At 35.8% G+C, this 16,153-nt stretch overlaps 1 protein-coding gene across 1 annotated transcript; it reads right to left on the reverse strand.

The window, feature by feature from the left end:
* Positions 1-6,820: 6,820 nt before the first annotated feature.
* Positions 6,821-9,006, reverse strand: LOC120013282 (homeobox-leucine zipper protein ATHB-6-like). Its single transcript, XM_038865036.1, has 3 exons — positions 8,435-9,006; positions 7,825-8,198; positions 6,821-7,731 (listed from the first exon to the last, which is right to left on the reverse strand). Exons 1-3 carry the CDS (start codon positions 8,496-8,498, stop codon positions 7,225-7,227), a joined length of 945 nt encoding a protein of 314 aa, XP_038720964.1. The 5' UTR covers positions 8,499-9,006; the 3' UTR covers positions 6,821-7,224.
* Between the last annotated feature and the right edge of the window lie 7,147 nt (positions 9,007-16,153).

Consider the following 16,153-nt stretch of genomic DNA (forward strand, 5'->3'; position numbering starts at 1 on the left):
AGTTCAAAGCATTGGCACTATTAAGTATTAGCCAACTTAATTATAGATGTGGACAAAACCCCTGCCAATAATTCGTACCTGTATGTTTAAATATATATATATATATTTGCAACTTGCAAGTTGGTTCTGGTGAAGGTCGTATTGATAAATACTAATCAATTACGCACTATAATAATAAAATATATATATACACACACACGGACACAATACCTTTACTATCAACTGATCAAGCTTATTTAATCATTTACTTAATTATTACGGTAATAAGCTTTATTAATTTGTTCTTTTAAGTTGCACTTAGTTTAGGTGGTTTTAAGGAATCGAATAAAATATTTTAGATATATTAGTAAGAGTTTTTTTTTAAAAGATATTTTAATAAGCTTTATTAATGCGCTCTTTTAAGTTGCACTTAGTTTAGATGGTTTTAAGGAATCTATGTGTGACCATACATCGGATTGATATTAATCTAACTGAATAGTATATAAACAAATGTTCAACTACTCTTACACAAGTGACAACCCAGGAGAACATATTCATGTGGATCTTTGCCCAAATAATAAAACATTTATTACCATCTCATTAGGCAATATTTTGCATCCCTAATTCGATGTGGAATGGATTCCCGTGATGTTTGTCTTTCAAGAGTGAAAGAAAAAGTCAATGAAATCGGGATCCAATTGCAGGGGCTACATCTACATGCAAGATGATTAGATGATAGTAAATCCAAAGTAAATACAGTAATGTCAATCTGTTGTTGGGTCCACAAAGAAAAGTGAAAAAGGTCAAAGATTTTGAGTCTTCATTGTGTAAGCACATGAACATCCTCCATCGTCCACTCATCCACACTAGTTCACCGGCACACGCAACAAATTTGTGTCAGCAGTACTCAATCGTAGTATTTGTCTTGAACGGCGCCGTTGAATGCCTCCAATCCCACTTTCGAGCTCCTTCCACGTTACTATTGGAGTTTAAAGTTGACCGTTGATTCATTTCTCTATTTTGCAAAGTAAAGGAAGCTTCTTCTTCTTCTTTTTTTTAAAATTTTAAAAAAAAGTCCTGTTTAAGGGTAAATAGTCGGTTACGGCCTCTTTTTTTTTATAGGTTTTTGACATAAATTTAATTGAATCGATAGTCGGTTATTTCGATTATAGATTGGTTATTGGTCGGGGATTGATTCGGTTATCGATTGATTAGGTTATATCGGTTATTTTCTTACGTCCCTACTCCTGTTTCACGAGGATGTGATATTTTTATAAAATGCCTCTAATTCCATGTGCTTCTCTTTACATGACTAGTTTACTACAAACATATACATAGTCGCTCTATAGAACTACTATAATTTTTAGTAATCCAAAGATTTGACCCGTTTTAACTCCATCACCCAAAGTTCAAACGTGTCAATTTAACTATTGAATATTTTGAGATCGTTTCAATAGAGTTATTCGAGCATATTTTGACCCTCTATGGACAGTCAACATGTCGAGGTGGTATCAAAAAGACAAACAATTAATTTTTTATTTTATTTTATATTATGTATATATATATACTTGTAACTATCGTTTCTGCTTGATGTAAGGTATTAGAATATTTCACACGATTCTTTTACAAATTATATTCTTAACGTAAACATTACTCTAAAATATACGTCCCTAATAAGTCATCACTTCCTTGTATAATATTTGGTTAAGCGAATTGCAGTCGTATTGTTATTGGATTTTTTTTTTCCAGGAGTGCAAAGGAAACAACATTTTTCATCCAGGCACACGCGGCCAGATTAATAGCCTTAAAAGTCACACCAAAAACAAAACTTTTAATCAGGAGATGAAGCAGATATTCTAAAGATTCCCATGCACCTAATCACACTTTATCATATTAAACATGATTGATTATCTACTTTTAAAAGAACAAGAAAACCCCACATCATCTTCATTACTATCTCAAAATTGTAGGCACTAGCTAGGCTGCTAGGGCTATGGCAATGTGTGTATATGATATATGGGTTAAATGGCCTCATTTGAATATGTAATAACATGACCTAAAAAGGGATTATCTTTTTTGTTTATCTTTCCTTCCATTTTTTTTTTCTATATTAATATGGCTTCTTATTGCACCCTATATATATGCATTTGAGAATGTATTATGTATATGTAATCTGCATATTAGATGCAATTTTAATAAATAGGTCCTTGTAACTAAGATTCCTCAAATTTGTGCATCGTCCACACGTAAAGGATGCATGCAATTTATATTCAAAAGGAGAGTTGTTAATAATTATATATAATGGAGAGCTAGAGGGAGCGGGGAGAAAGGAACAAAAAAGGAAAAGCTAGAAAAGCAATTCAAAAGCAAAAGAGATTAGCAAGACTAATAAGTGGATTTGGTGCGTATATAAAAATAATTATAAATTAATTAGAATCCAAACATGGTATTCCATTCCATGGTTGTGTGGACAAAGTAGAACATGCCACCTTATGTGTTAGCTGCCTGGAATTACAAGATAAACTATACAAAGGTAGTGTTAAAGAATATACAATCATAAGTGATTGAAATTAAAGTAGGGTTTTCCTTTTATTTAATTTTAGGTGGCAAAGAGTGGAGATAAAAGAGCTTCATTAAAATAAGCCCAACGTGAAACTCCTGAAATGAGGTAAGGAGCAACACAGAAAGATTCCTGTCATCAGTCTTACTATTACGGATCCCAATACTTTTTTTTTGTCTCAACTAGTCAAATTAGTGAGATAAACGTACGCAATTTTAGATGAATCACGAAAAATATGTGGAGTCCACTACTTCATATGAATCATATACGTTGTTCTTATCATTTGAGATAATAAGGACCAAAAGAACGAAAACCTTGTTAGCTTACCATTGTCGTATTTTTATCCGCAGATGAGCTGTCACCAATGCAATGGTTCCAAGCAGTGATTGAGTAATATACATACACACTCACAATATATTCCCATCCACCTCCTCCAGCTTTTCCTACAAAATTTCTATGAGATGGTGACTTGGATGAAAACGACTTGTTTTGATGCATCAAGGGACCCACCTCACATGGCTTCACCAATACCTTCTCCGCTTCTCTTCAACATTGTGACCCACAAGCAAAGGGTTGGCCTAGTTGGTTGTTGGCATTTCATGCAAACACATAAATTCTAAGTTTGAAATCTCTCGTCAACATTTTGAAACCACACTCCTTGATTTTTAATACAAATGAAGTATCTTGATCACGTGTAAGAAAACTTTTGAGAATACGATTCACGATCCGAGAGTTTATTTCGTCTCGAAGGAGAAAGAACTTGTCTTGAAGAGGTTCTCACGATAAAATATAAAATATTTGGACTCACATAAAGTGTATGGACCACTCCTTTTGATAGCACTCGACAGCACTTCTGCAGTGACATTTGGATTTTTGGAGTGCTAGATCTCTCACTTTCACAGAGTCACATTACAGAATATTTCAGCAAATTTTTTTCATTTGTATTCAAATTTCGCTGACCTTAGAACACTGTATCATAATTTTGATTTCAAAAATATTTTAATTTGCGGTAATTCAAAATTACTGAATATGTTCTCATATTAATTTATCAAGTCACGCTCATTACACATTTGAAAATGATAAAAATTTCCGCCAATTATGATAGGGATCTCAACAACTAGTATTTCAAATATCTCAATTGTTGAATTGTATACACAAGTGACAAGTCCTATACAATGCACATAAAATCTTGTGCGTTGTTGAGATCTTTATTATATATATATATATATATACATGATGACATTTTGTAGCTATCCGAGGGTCCCATCAACGTACACGTGGACATAAACAGACGCACGATCACAAAAGGGTTAACCATGTGCGTCCGATGCAGTTGATAACATAGAAGGGGAGCGAGTTTTGCGCTTCTTGCCAAAATAGTACACACATAAAAGGAAAATACAGCCAACAAATCAATTAAAAAAAAAAAGAAGATTTGCTTTTGAAGCAAAGTTATAGGAGGGTTACGTGGCAGAATCTCCACAATGTACTTGTTTTTTTTTTTTTTATAAAAAAAATGAAGAGGATGATTCGAACCATTGGTTCTCAAAATGATACACATCATCTTTACTACTTGAACTAGTGATTCAACCATTCGGGTGTCACAATGGAGCTTGTTGCTATCGGTGTCTTCTACTTATTTTACTCTCTTTATATTATCTTTAATATAATATCACAATTATTTAAAATAATAATTATTATTATTAGGTTAATGAGGGAGTGGTGGTTTACTTGTTCCATGTGAATACCTTAAAATATTTATTTTTGGAAAAGATTATAGGAAAAAAAAAAGAAAGAAAGTGAGAAGGGGTTAAAGTTGGGGTGAATCCAAAGACAATAAAAAAGCTGCGGCACTAATCAGAGACGTACATTTTGGATCCAATCATGTGGCGCTCCTTTTAAGAGAGGCTTTAATCATCTTTTGTCTTCTCTTTTTTTGGCATTTTCCATTTGAGCAAAGTTGAGATACAATCTACCTTACTGTTGCTCCCTCATTTTCCACTTTCATTGTATGTTTGGAATTTAGGATTCAGTGGTTGAAAATTACCATGTGAGTTTTGGGCTTCTTTTATTCGTTGTGGTCAAGTCTACGCGCATAAAATTTTCGTCTGGCGAGAGAGAAGGTTGGGTCAAAACCTAACGTATAGTCATAAAGATGTTGATGTTAGTGGAAGTTGAATTTAGGATCCTCGAGTCCATATGATTTAACCCAAGAGAGATTTAGAGTGTGTTTGGATTGATGGATTTGGGGGAAGGGAAGAAGATGGAAAATGAGTTTTATTTCAATTCATTTGTTTGGATAGTTTAAAAAAATTAAGGAGAATGATTTGGTGGGAATTAAGAGGAAGATTTCATTAAAATTCTATCAAAATTATTCCTCTACAAAACGGAGTCATTTGGAGGGAATATATCGCTAATTAAGTTATTTATAAGTTAAAAACCTAATTTACTCTTATACATAATACATTGAGATAAAAATAAAGATAAATTAGTAAATTAAATTATTTTTTATCAGTATTCTTCCTTACTTTTGCTTCCCTTCTCTTCCCTCTCTTTCCTTTCCTTTCTCTTTCATTCCCTCTAAATCCCTCAATCCAAACATATTCTTAGTGAGTTTTGCAGTTTTGATTCTCTTTTATCTTTGATTAATTTTATTGCTATAATGAGTAGAATTTTAGAGTGAAGATGGTTGAAACTATATAATACTTAACAGATGGTATATAATAATACATTTTTCTAATTTTTCGATATGTATACAGTAAAATATACTCTCTTTTTATGTATAATTTTGCATTTTGATTTGTTTAATATTCCATTGATCACATTAAAATATATAGTTTTTAAGAGCCAAAAGTCACTTTAACATCTGAACAAAATTTAGTTGATGAAAACAATACTTGAAATAATATTTCCCAAATTTTCAACAAATATTATGTGTGTGTGTGTATATATACACACATACAGAATTCGAAGCATACAAAACAAAAACATTGTGGCCAAACAAGGCAATAATTTTCCTTTAGAAAGCTTTAGCCCTCATCAACTTTTCACATTCGTTGGAAAATCTATCATTTCTCTCCTGCTTTTTCTTTCATTTTCTTTTACTCTCCGAAGATTTTTTTCCTCTCTCTTTTCATATTTACTATTTGACAACAATGAGGGTTCGGGTTGGGTACCCATTACCCTCATCCTCACATTTCACCTCGTATCCTCACTGAAATTGATAAAGAACCCAACAGTTTGCTATCCTAGTTGAAGAGTTTGAAGCACATGATTCAAATGAATTCGTGTACTCCACATGTCCCATATAATACACATGAAATTATGTGCGTGTAACTTAGAAACTAACATATCAACTGTTGGGATCTCTATCATTTCTCTAGCCTCACTCTCCTCATATTTGTACGGGTGGAAATGTTGTCGACTTTACCCTCGATCACCCTCCCAGTATTAGTCGTACCCTCACCCTCAATTTACCATTTTCCACTCATCATATCACACTATTATATGCAAAAGTATATTCATAAAATTGTTGGTAAACTGCGGGTAACGACTTAACAGGTTATCCGTTTATTAACTTCAATCACCATTTTTTTTAGTATACTAGAAAGGTTATTTAATGTCAATATTTTCATTAAAATTCAACAAAAGAAAATCAGATTTGAGACCCTGCAAACTTGAAAGAAACTCGAGTGACTTGAAAAGTCACTACGTTTCTTGTACGACCCTCATTCTATTGTCAAAATTGCGGGTAGAATTTGTGCATACCCTCCCGATGAGGGTAGAATTGATAGTCGACTCTAGTTCCATGGTAAAAAAAGGCACTATTGCTATGATCTATGAATGGCTTGCTAGGCACTGGATGGCACTATCAAAGATTCAAAATTGTTGAAAAATAGTACTAGTAATTTATGGTGATTAGGGATTGTAATGAAGTGAATAATCAATTGATAATCATTTTGCCACACCTTCATTTTGTAATTGATACAATCAATAGTATAATAATCACTTAAAGGTGAATATACCTAAACAAAAATTTTCAAGGTTTCATACATTTAACATTCAAAAACATTTAACATTGAATCTCCATGATATGAATTCTTCACATGCTGAAACCATTAACATAGCCAAAAATTCACCATCACAAAACCTTATAAATTGTACCTTTTTTTTTGCTCTTGTTTTATACCGTTGGAATCACATTTTATGTAAAGTAGCGTATCCTTTTATGTAAAGTAGCTTATCCTTTTCAAGAAATTCAAAAGCAAAGAATTGTCTATGATGAAAGAAAGCGAATAAATTAATATAAAAAGAAAAAGAGGCCATAGCTATGATTATTTTTTTTCCTCCATTAAACAGGAAAATGATTTCCATGAAATTTTTACAGCGGAGACTTCCAATTACTACCTAATCATTCCCGCACGCGATCATCTTTCAGCTAAAGCTTTTACCCGCACGTGAACCTCTCCCGTCCTGGCTCTCTCCGTCTCTTCTCCTTCCATTTTTTTTTTGGCATTTTTCCACCATTGTTGATTTGTTCTGTTCAAATAATCAACTAAACCCAGTTGAGAAGCTTCTCCATTTCTTCACAAAACACTAACTACCCTTGATTTCTGATCCTCCTTTAGATACCCATTTTGTGGAATCAACCTTATTTATGCAGATTTTTTTTAAACTTTGTTTGATTAGGTCCACTGATCAGGGCAGTACCATTGAAGAGAAGGTGCCTGTTCATCAGAGAAGAAATTACAGGCTTCTTCTCCACTAAAGAAGTTCTGCTCCTCCATTTTCACGAACTGGGTTTGATATGATGCTGATTTAGAGAACTGGAAGCAATTCATTGAAGAAAATGATGGTGAAGATGATGACATCAGGAGCTGGTGTTCCTGGAGAACCCCAGAGGAAGAAATTGCTCCCCTGTTTGGGCTTGTGTCTTCGTTCAAGATTGCACTTGAGTCACTGTCTGATGATCCAACTCCTCCATTGGTGTAATTCTCGAAGCTCTCGTAGTTGTTATTCATCAAGTCTTTCGTGGAAAGAGAAGATGTGGGAGTTGGTGGTCCTCCTGGTGGTGGCAGATTGTTCTCCTCCATTGCTTTCTCATCATCAGTTGAAGGTGCCACTATCTCTTCTTTCACAGAGATATTGCTCTCAGTGTTATCTTCATTCAGCTTCGCTTTCAGCTCCCTGATCTGTAAAATCAAATCAACAAACGAAATCTGTATCAATTGAGTATTCTAGAGTTGATTTACGGGCTTATGTCTTCAAAGTGTTTGTAGAAATACCTCTTTGGATAGACCTTCATTGTCACGTTGGAGGGTATCAAAGTTGAGCTTGAGAGCTTCATAATTGGCCTTAAGAACGCCATAATCCCTCTCCAATTGCTTAGTCTTCCACCGTGCACGGCGGTTTTGGAACCAAACAGCCACTTGTCTTGGCTGCAACCCAAGTTCTTGAGCAAGCTTCACTTTCCTCTCTGGTTCAAGCTTGTTTTCAACCTCGAAATTCTTCTCCAAGGCCTTGACTTGGTCGACGCTTAGCCTTCGTTTCTTCTCTGCGACATGGACGGATTCTTCTATGCAACCCTCTTCATCCAAGCCATCCAACATGGACTGGAATTCTCTACTGTACACATGGTTTTTTCTTGGACTGTGTTCATCTATAAAACAAAGAGAAAAAAAAAATTAGTTCGTGGATCAATATTCAAGTTTCCCAAACTGGAACAATCACTTGGGATTGACACAATATAGTTTCTTGGAAATTTTTTTACAAAGGAGGATTCTTTATAAACATTAAAAAAGTTGCAAGAGACAAAGAGAACATCACATGGGTATGTCCGAATTTTTTGACATGGAACATAGAAAAAAGAGAAGTTAATGGATGCTTTGTTTGAACCTGCTGTGTTTGGACACATGGACATCAAGCCACCCAGCGAATCTGAACTTCCAAGTCTCTTCATGACTGAATGTATTGAAACGAACACCAAAAAACAGAGATCAAGAACAGGATCTTTGAGAGTTTTTGAAGCTTGAGGACTAGTGTTTGAGATCGAGAGGAAGAGGAATATCACTTGTGGAAAAAATTATCATGTCTAAAACCAGACCACCTTGTACAGTGCTGTGTGCAATAACCATAAAACATTAACAACCACTGTTCTCCCTTGTCTCCCCAATATTTTTCCTTCTTCAACTCTCCTTCTCCCTTACCTCCCATCCAAAATATACACAAAAACTTTCAATCTTTGACAAGCCAAAACAAAACCCAACCCACAAGAGAAGTAATCAATTCAAACCAAGAAAAACCCTTCTCTATTCCCCTTACTCCACATCATTACTCAATCAAGTTTAGCTACAATAGTCTATATGATTGTTTACATGTGAGAAATAGAACAAGTTGAAGTGAAAATGAGAGAGAGAGAGAGAGGGAGGGAGGGAGGGATGGAGAACCAGTGAACCAGTTCACATGACCAGCTGGCCTTGCAAACTTTCTCTCTCTTTAAATAAAACCAAACCAGGGTCACATGGAGGGTTAGAAATCTGACTTGGGTTAGGTACACACTTGGTTGGCAAATGAAATGAACCCAAAATTCACTCCAAATGCAATTTTCCATTCCGATGTGAGAGATTTCTTTTGTAACGTTGTAAAAGGACACAAGCCGCAAGCGGCTCGTTGTGGCTCGGCTCCGTTTTTTTCAGATTTGGTTGGCGTCAGCATATCATCGCCTGTCACTATGGCGTGGTCGGTGCGAGTAATCGGCGGTATTTATTAATTTATTTACCACCACGTTAAATCATATCAAGATGAATATAATAATATTGCTTAATTAAAACAATAGTGTTAGGTACTTCATATAGTGGTAGTTTATAAGAATCCAAGTCTCTTAAACGAAATTTTAAAATGTTTTAACTTTAAAAGTACATTCTAAATTTTAAAAAAAATTACAAATTCAGAATCAACACATAAAACTCTTTCTAACAAGATTAATTGTCGATGAGTTTTATCGGGTAAATTTTAATTCCATTGATTTTTTTTCAATGGAATTTCAAAACAAATGAATTCAAAACTAAAACAATGAATTTCACACTATACTTTAAAAAACAATAGAATATATTTAAAACAATAAATTTTGGACAATGAATTATGGGATAAAATAGTGAAAATAAAACTATTCCATTTGATTAAATCAATGGAATAAATCTGTTGGGTTACATGCCATTTTCGTAATAAGAATTTAGTTTATTAAACTAATTTGTCAAAAATGTGTATAACCCTTGTTTCGGCCAAGAAAATCCAAGTTTTTGATTGTGATACTATCAAAAATTACTTTCAATCATATCGTGACACGTGGCATTTAAGATTGAGGTAACACATCAATTGAGTCGTCTCCTCAGTCATCAACCAAGGTAGAGTCGAGTACTCCAACTGAGCAAAAGGCATCCAACAATCCGCATAGGACATGGTAATAGAGGAGAGAGCATCTCGACAAGACCGATACACCCGCTCAGCACAGTATCGAGTGTTGCTTATCGATAACCCAAGTGACCAAACACCTCAAAGAAATTAAGAGTCCAAAAGGAGCCAACTCCACTTAGAAAAAGAAACAATAGCCAATTTCACTTTGGTAAATCCGCCTAAGATCAGAAGATCTGTGAGAAGATATAGAGCTTTACTCCTACCAAAAAAACTCATTTAACTCATATAAAAAAGGACCACCCACTATAGATGAATGATTCTAAACCCCTACAAATTAACTTTATTGCTTGAGAGAGAGTTTCGATCATCGAGCACTCCTCCATTGATAGCTTACTGATTTGGGCTTCGGAGAGATCCCTCAAGCAAACCCTCAGGCTCTCTTTTAGTTTATGTGTTCTACTGTGCAGGCCATCCTCAACAGTATCGAGGACAATAGCTGATGTCAGTCATGTCGTCTGATATGTCGACACCAAGACCAAAGACTGTTTTAATTTGAACGTAATCATATTGGTAATTGCTAGCCCAGAGGAGGAAAGAAGTAAACGATTCTCTTAGCCTAATATGTCTAACATGGAGAATTGTGTTGTTTCCATCTCATCATCATGCCTGCCGGACCAGTACTGCTCCATGGACCATAAAAAAGGCTATATATCTTCGTAACTTTAAAGAAAAAGAAGCAGAACAAGAAGAAACACAAGGATGCATGATAATGGTGAGGAAATTAAATGGTTGGGGTACTAATGGTGCTGGAAAGTGGCAAAGAAAACAAAAACACTAAAACTTGCACCAAACAACTCAAACAATAACCCAATGACATCTATCTCTTCCCCTCTGGAAATAGTTAACAAACAAATACAAAGACATATGCTTGATTATTCGATGTCCTTTTGTCCCCCTCTCACGTTGGTGACCCAATTCATGCAAGTAGAACATTCTTTGATGTTTCGGAGAGTTTCACTTCCTTGGTGTTACAACAAGCAAATGATGGGTTATGATGTAGGCGAAAATGTAAGAATGAGACTAAACCCATGTTTAAGCCTAAAACACAAAAAACTAAAATCCACCACAGGGAAGGAATCTGAAAATGTTTTATAAGTTGTTGAATTATTTCTTAATCAAGCAAACCTCAGGCGGGCGAGATTCTTTATGTCTTAAGTCTGGAGAGATAACCAACTAAGTTGTCTGTGTTCTACTGGTTAATTAGGTTGAAGCTCAACGTACACCATTTGAAAATAGTGATGCCAGTTGAAAATTGAACTACCGATCTTGAACAAGATTTTTTACATTGCAAGTCCGAAGATATCGCTAAGTTGTTGTGCATCAAGGATTCTCCACGGATACAGTACTAATCTTGCAAAAAACAAAGAACGAAAAAGGAAGTGATTTAGCTGGAACAAAATTTTCATTTAAAATCAATAACTGAAAGTTGGTCTCATTGTCATCTCCTCCTGTACATGTTCTTCACTAACAAAGGCTCTTCTCTCCTATGAAAAAAATCTATGGACAAAAGGAATCATTTCAAGACATCTTTTCCAGTGCTTTCTTGTTTCATTTACAACCAAAACAATCTCAAAATATACAAATCTACCACCACTCTAATCTACCTTTCACAGGAACGTATCATTTACCTGTCCAAAAATATTAAAATGTTAATTCGAAGGCCTAAACAACGAAATTTGATGACCACGCCGAACGAGCCACCTTGCTAACTTTCACGCAATTCCGAGCTCGTGACTTTTCGATAAGATATTCTTGTAATTAAACGTGTGAATAGTCCAACATCATGTTAATCTTTTTTTTTTATTTATAAAGTGATAACTGAAGTTATAAATACAAGCACAGTTGATTACGATATATTCACTTTTTTTTCCACATAGTCAGAGCTGTTTCTCTGTTTGGTCTATTTTCACATTAAAGACAACGTGGATGGACCATGCTAGTGATGATGATTATATCCTATTTCCTAAAGCTTGCGATGACCAATTGAATTGATGAGTTTACAAGCTCTTCTCCAATACTTTCCAGCATATATATACAATGACCGAATCCCCCCCCCCCCTCCTCCAAAGCAGTGATAAGCAAGCAAGAACAAGTGGGATTGCAGTTCGGACAAAAAAAAAAAAAAAAAAAAAAGTGGGATTGCAGCTGTAGTATGATCAAAGGAAGATGATCAAAGGGGACCCAGCATGATGATAATAAGTTGCGGCTACGCAAAATGACAACCAGCCTTTATTTTCTCTACTTGTAAGAGCACGTGTGAGTTGGGTTTACTGGGTCCTCCCAGTTTCAGAGATGAGATGACCCCAACTAACTTATCATGAGTTGTGCAAATTTGTGTGCATGTGGAGGGTCTGGAGACCTGCAGTTCTCAGCACAGGAAAAAGAAAAAGGTTCAAAAATTGATGTACAAAGGGGACTGTAGATTCAGAGAGTGGCTCAGTTCAGCTCCCCTTGGTTGGTACCCACAGATGTTGTAAATTCAACTTTTGGTGGTTTGGTGATCGTGTTAGGGAGGATACCGAGGTTACCGGATAAGTGTTCATATGCACCCATGTGGGGATACGGGCTAACTATATGTTTGGAACCCTTATAGATCCAAAAGTTTAAGTTATTAGGTTCTGGACTCTTTCATGTATATTATACTTTTTATATACTGGTGAATTTCCTACAATCTCCTCTCACACTCGATTTTCTTCCACATCGAGGACACTCTCCCCTCGCGCTTGAACCACCCACTTTGTTACCGAAATATGAGAGTCACATCTACAATCTTTCCGTGCTCGTGATATTAGGCCACAAGTCTCATTTGCAGGAGGAACCATTCTTCAAGCAACACTATCTCCGTGTGTTCTCGCTACACCTCATCGATGCCCTAATGATACGAGCCACATTGTCCCTTGTCTCTCATCATTTTCCTAGAGCCTACATGAACCTATCCATCTGTTCACTTGCATCGATATAATACGACCCCGAGCCATTTAAATGTGTTACCGCCTTCACCACATCACCTAATGGCATCTTTTACCAAGAGTTGCATATATTTGATCTTTTTGAGTATATCCAAACAAATCTGTGCGCTATACCCAAATCCACGGCACACCTGTGAATTCCCAACACATCGCGGTAGGAATGATTATTACCTTTTTCTGACCAATTCGGAGGATCCTTTCCTGATTAGGCTTATCTTTGCTGATAATTCAATAAATGTGTATCTTAAGGAATTAGGACACAATTCCACAATAACTATGCTAGATACAGGGATTGCAACCAAACATGGTTGGCCTGGGTTTTGAATCCCAGTCCTCTCCCATTACAAGGGACCTCAATTTAAACTTGTTTATCCTTTCCAGTGCAACAACACGGATCAGTACATCCTGGTCATTAAGAAAATCCCCAAAACAGGCGATTCAATCCAAAGTTTAAAAGCCGATTTAAAGGTTAATTCTTAAGACATGAAGCACAATGCCGTGTGGGTTTTTAGCCCAAATCGAACAATATTGATTTGTCACATTTTGGCTGGATTTTCTAGCACAATGAGTTCCAAAAGCTTATCTCTAACCTGGCATGCACATCCAAAAGGTGATGGAAGATAGTTGAACTGCTAAATCCAAAACAGCCTGAACCTGTTGGGTTAGTCTCTCCAATGCATAAAACATTATCCAACTAAAGTTATTTGTTTGTGGCAAGACAGAAACAAGATTGATTAGTAGACCACCACCATCTCTTCACCATAAATTTCTGCGTGCATACCGGTCAGTAAACTTTCACAATGTGCAAAAGTTCAAGAATATCAAGAATCCAGACTTCCAATCTATGAATTTCAACTTTTTCAAAAGTCTGAGGCAGCCAGCTAAGTAGGGGACCCATTTTAGTCGTGTAATAAGTTAGAAATTAATTCACATGTATGTTAAACTAAAAATAATTGTAATAGATTGGAAAAACAAAGTAGCTAACAAATCTGTAGTATCTGGTACAAGTGGGCGGGGCTACAAACTTCTACAGTACAGTATCAAGCATGGTGTTGCTGGGTAAGCTATTGTGTGGCGATTGGACTAACTCTCTTGTCTTACATCGCACAAGGAAAAAATATGAAATACATAATATAATAAGCCAAACTTCTAAATTTGCAAACCAATATGGGTTGGCTCAAAACAGACACAATATTATTAATACGGAGAGGCGAGCTGCTACAAAATCTGTGATTGGTAGAAAGAAGTGGGTTTGTGGGTACACTACAGGCCATGCATGCAGGCATCAAGCAGCAAACGATTCAATATCATAACCTTGAAGTGGAAGCAGATATGGCACCTGCCAAACATCCAACAGATACTATAAACATTGATCTACGAAGCAGACACTGATCACAAGACCTTTATTAGAGAGTGCAATTCAATTTCCAGAAGCAGAAGTTTGAATAACATGTTTGAAAATTTGTATTTGCATGAGTTCTGATCACACACTTTAGTAAAGTGAGTAGGAAAGATAGATGGCTTTTTTGTCTTGGGGCTACATCCTGGGGCCTATGAACAAAGTGTGTGCAGAGAATCTAACATGGGTGCAAGACAAAGAAAAAGGCAAAAGCAAAACCAAATAAAAAAAGTAACAAATAGAGAAAAAGATTTGATTAGGTGGGTGGCCTTTGGAGAGTGTAGAGGACCCCGTAATGGTAGGCAGCTTTCCTTTTTTTTTAATTTTGTGCATGAGTGCTGTCCAAAGGCAATGTTGAAAAGCATGGGAAAGGGGAATCTTTCTCAAGAACTCGTTTTTCTTCATATTGATTTCGATCAAATAGATTTTCTATCTTCCCTAATCATCCCCAGAAATAAAGTCTGAAATATTTAGAAGAGTTTGATTCAAGAACCTTTAGATGGGCTTGGCTCTTGGTCATGAACAGGGCTTTACATAGAGAAGCAACTATTCCACATTTCCACCTAATAAAGAAAACCCAAATCTAATAGTGCAAAGGGTTCTTCTAGGGTTTAGACAACAATTTAGCCAGCATTAAAGAATTGTGTTTCAGCTAATCCTAATGTTCCTAATAACTGATAGAAAAACCAAGTCCGAACACATTATTTTCGCTTTGGGCATAACTCTTCATGAATTTGTTTTTAATGGGTCGTTACCATTGGTTCTTAATTAAGCCCAGAAAAACACGTCCTAGTGAGAGGCGCAAGACGTATATACCACTCGGTTGAGTTACGATCTACGATATTAGTCTTCGCAATAAAACCAACCTACTCAAATTGAAAGAAATTCCTACATCTTTGTTGTTAGGAACAGACAAGATGTACGCACACCTTACCCGCATTTAATATGTGGAGTGACTGTTTTCAGAAAATGAACTTGTGATTAATAACAAAATGTGTCAATGTGCTGTTATAATATGCAGCAAAGAGCTTAATTGGAATAGCTGGCTGTGTGAATAATTTTTCAGGCTAGAAACCCAAGGAGCCACACCAACAAGTAGGAGTGGCAAAAAAATCAATTCCAGGTCGAACAACATCACGTGTTTATGAAATTTTTACATGACCAGATTCTAACTCAGATTGGATTTTGGACGTATTTAATTGACCAAACTCGCATTGATTTAAATCTAGACAAGATTTATGTGTTTAGACCCGAACCCAGTTTTAAATCGGACAAAAATTTTTGTGTTTGGATCTGGATTTTGAACATATAAGTTATGTCCAAACTTGGTTTAATCATTGTCGGACAAATTCGGAGGCTTACAAACACCCTTGAGCCTAGTGAAATAGCACGCATGTAAAATCTAAACTTTACGGAAAAATCATTCCAGCCCAAGAAGAACCATCTCAAACCTGCACTGGAAACTTGTCTGGATAACAGTGATGTATTCTAGAATCCATATAAATCTAACCGAGCAGAAGCTCGTGTAGGTCATGAAGCTCTAACAGGAAGTTCTCTTAATGCTCAGCTCGATATTTACCAGATTTGCAATTCATATTAATGCCAAAGCAAACAAGTCTGAACACCGGCAACATTGATTCAATATATACTCTCAGCTTGAAAGTGCCTATTAAAATACTAATCACATTTCGAGAATAGTCGCCTGCAATTCATAACTTGGAGAGGGTCGATCCCCAAAGGACAAATGTTAAGCCTAAGGCCAAATTAGACAAA

The sequence above is a fragment of the Tripterygium wilfordii genome, chromosome 13, assembly GCF_013401445.1.
Source record: "Tripterygium wilfordii isolate XIE 37 chromosome 13, ASM1340144v1, whole genome shotgun sequence".
In the NCBI taxonomy this organism is placed as follows: Eukaryota; Viridiplantae; Streptophyta; class Magnoliopsida; order Celastrales; family Celastraceae; genus Tripterygium; species Tripterygium wilfordii.

What these genes read in the sequence shown, in the direction of transcription:
- LOC120013282 (XM_038865036.1), bottom strand. Translation starts at nt 8,498, where the DNA reads ATGAAGAGACTTGGAAGTTCAGATTCGCTGGGTGGCTTGATGTCCATG. An exon ending in CATGTGTCCAAACACAGCAG is followed by an intron (nt 8,199 to 8,434) that starts GTTCAAACAAAG and finishes TTTGTTTTATAG; the next exon opens with ATGAACACAGTCCAAGAAAA. An exon ending in ATGAAGGTCTATCCAAAGAG is followed by an intron (nt 7,732 to 7,824) that starts GTATTTCTACAA and finishes TTGATTTTACAG; the next exon opens with ATCAGGGAGCTGAAAGCGAA.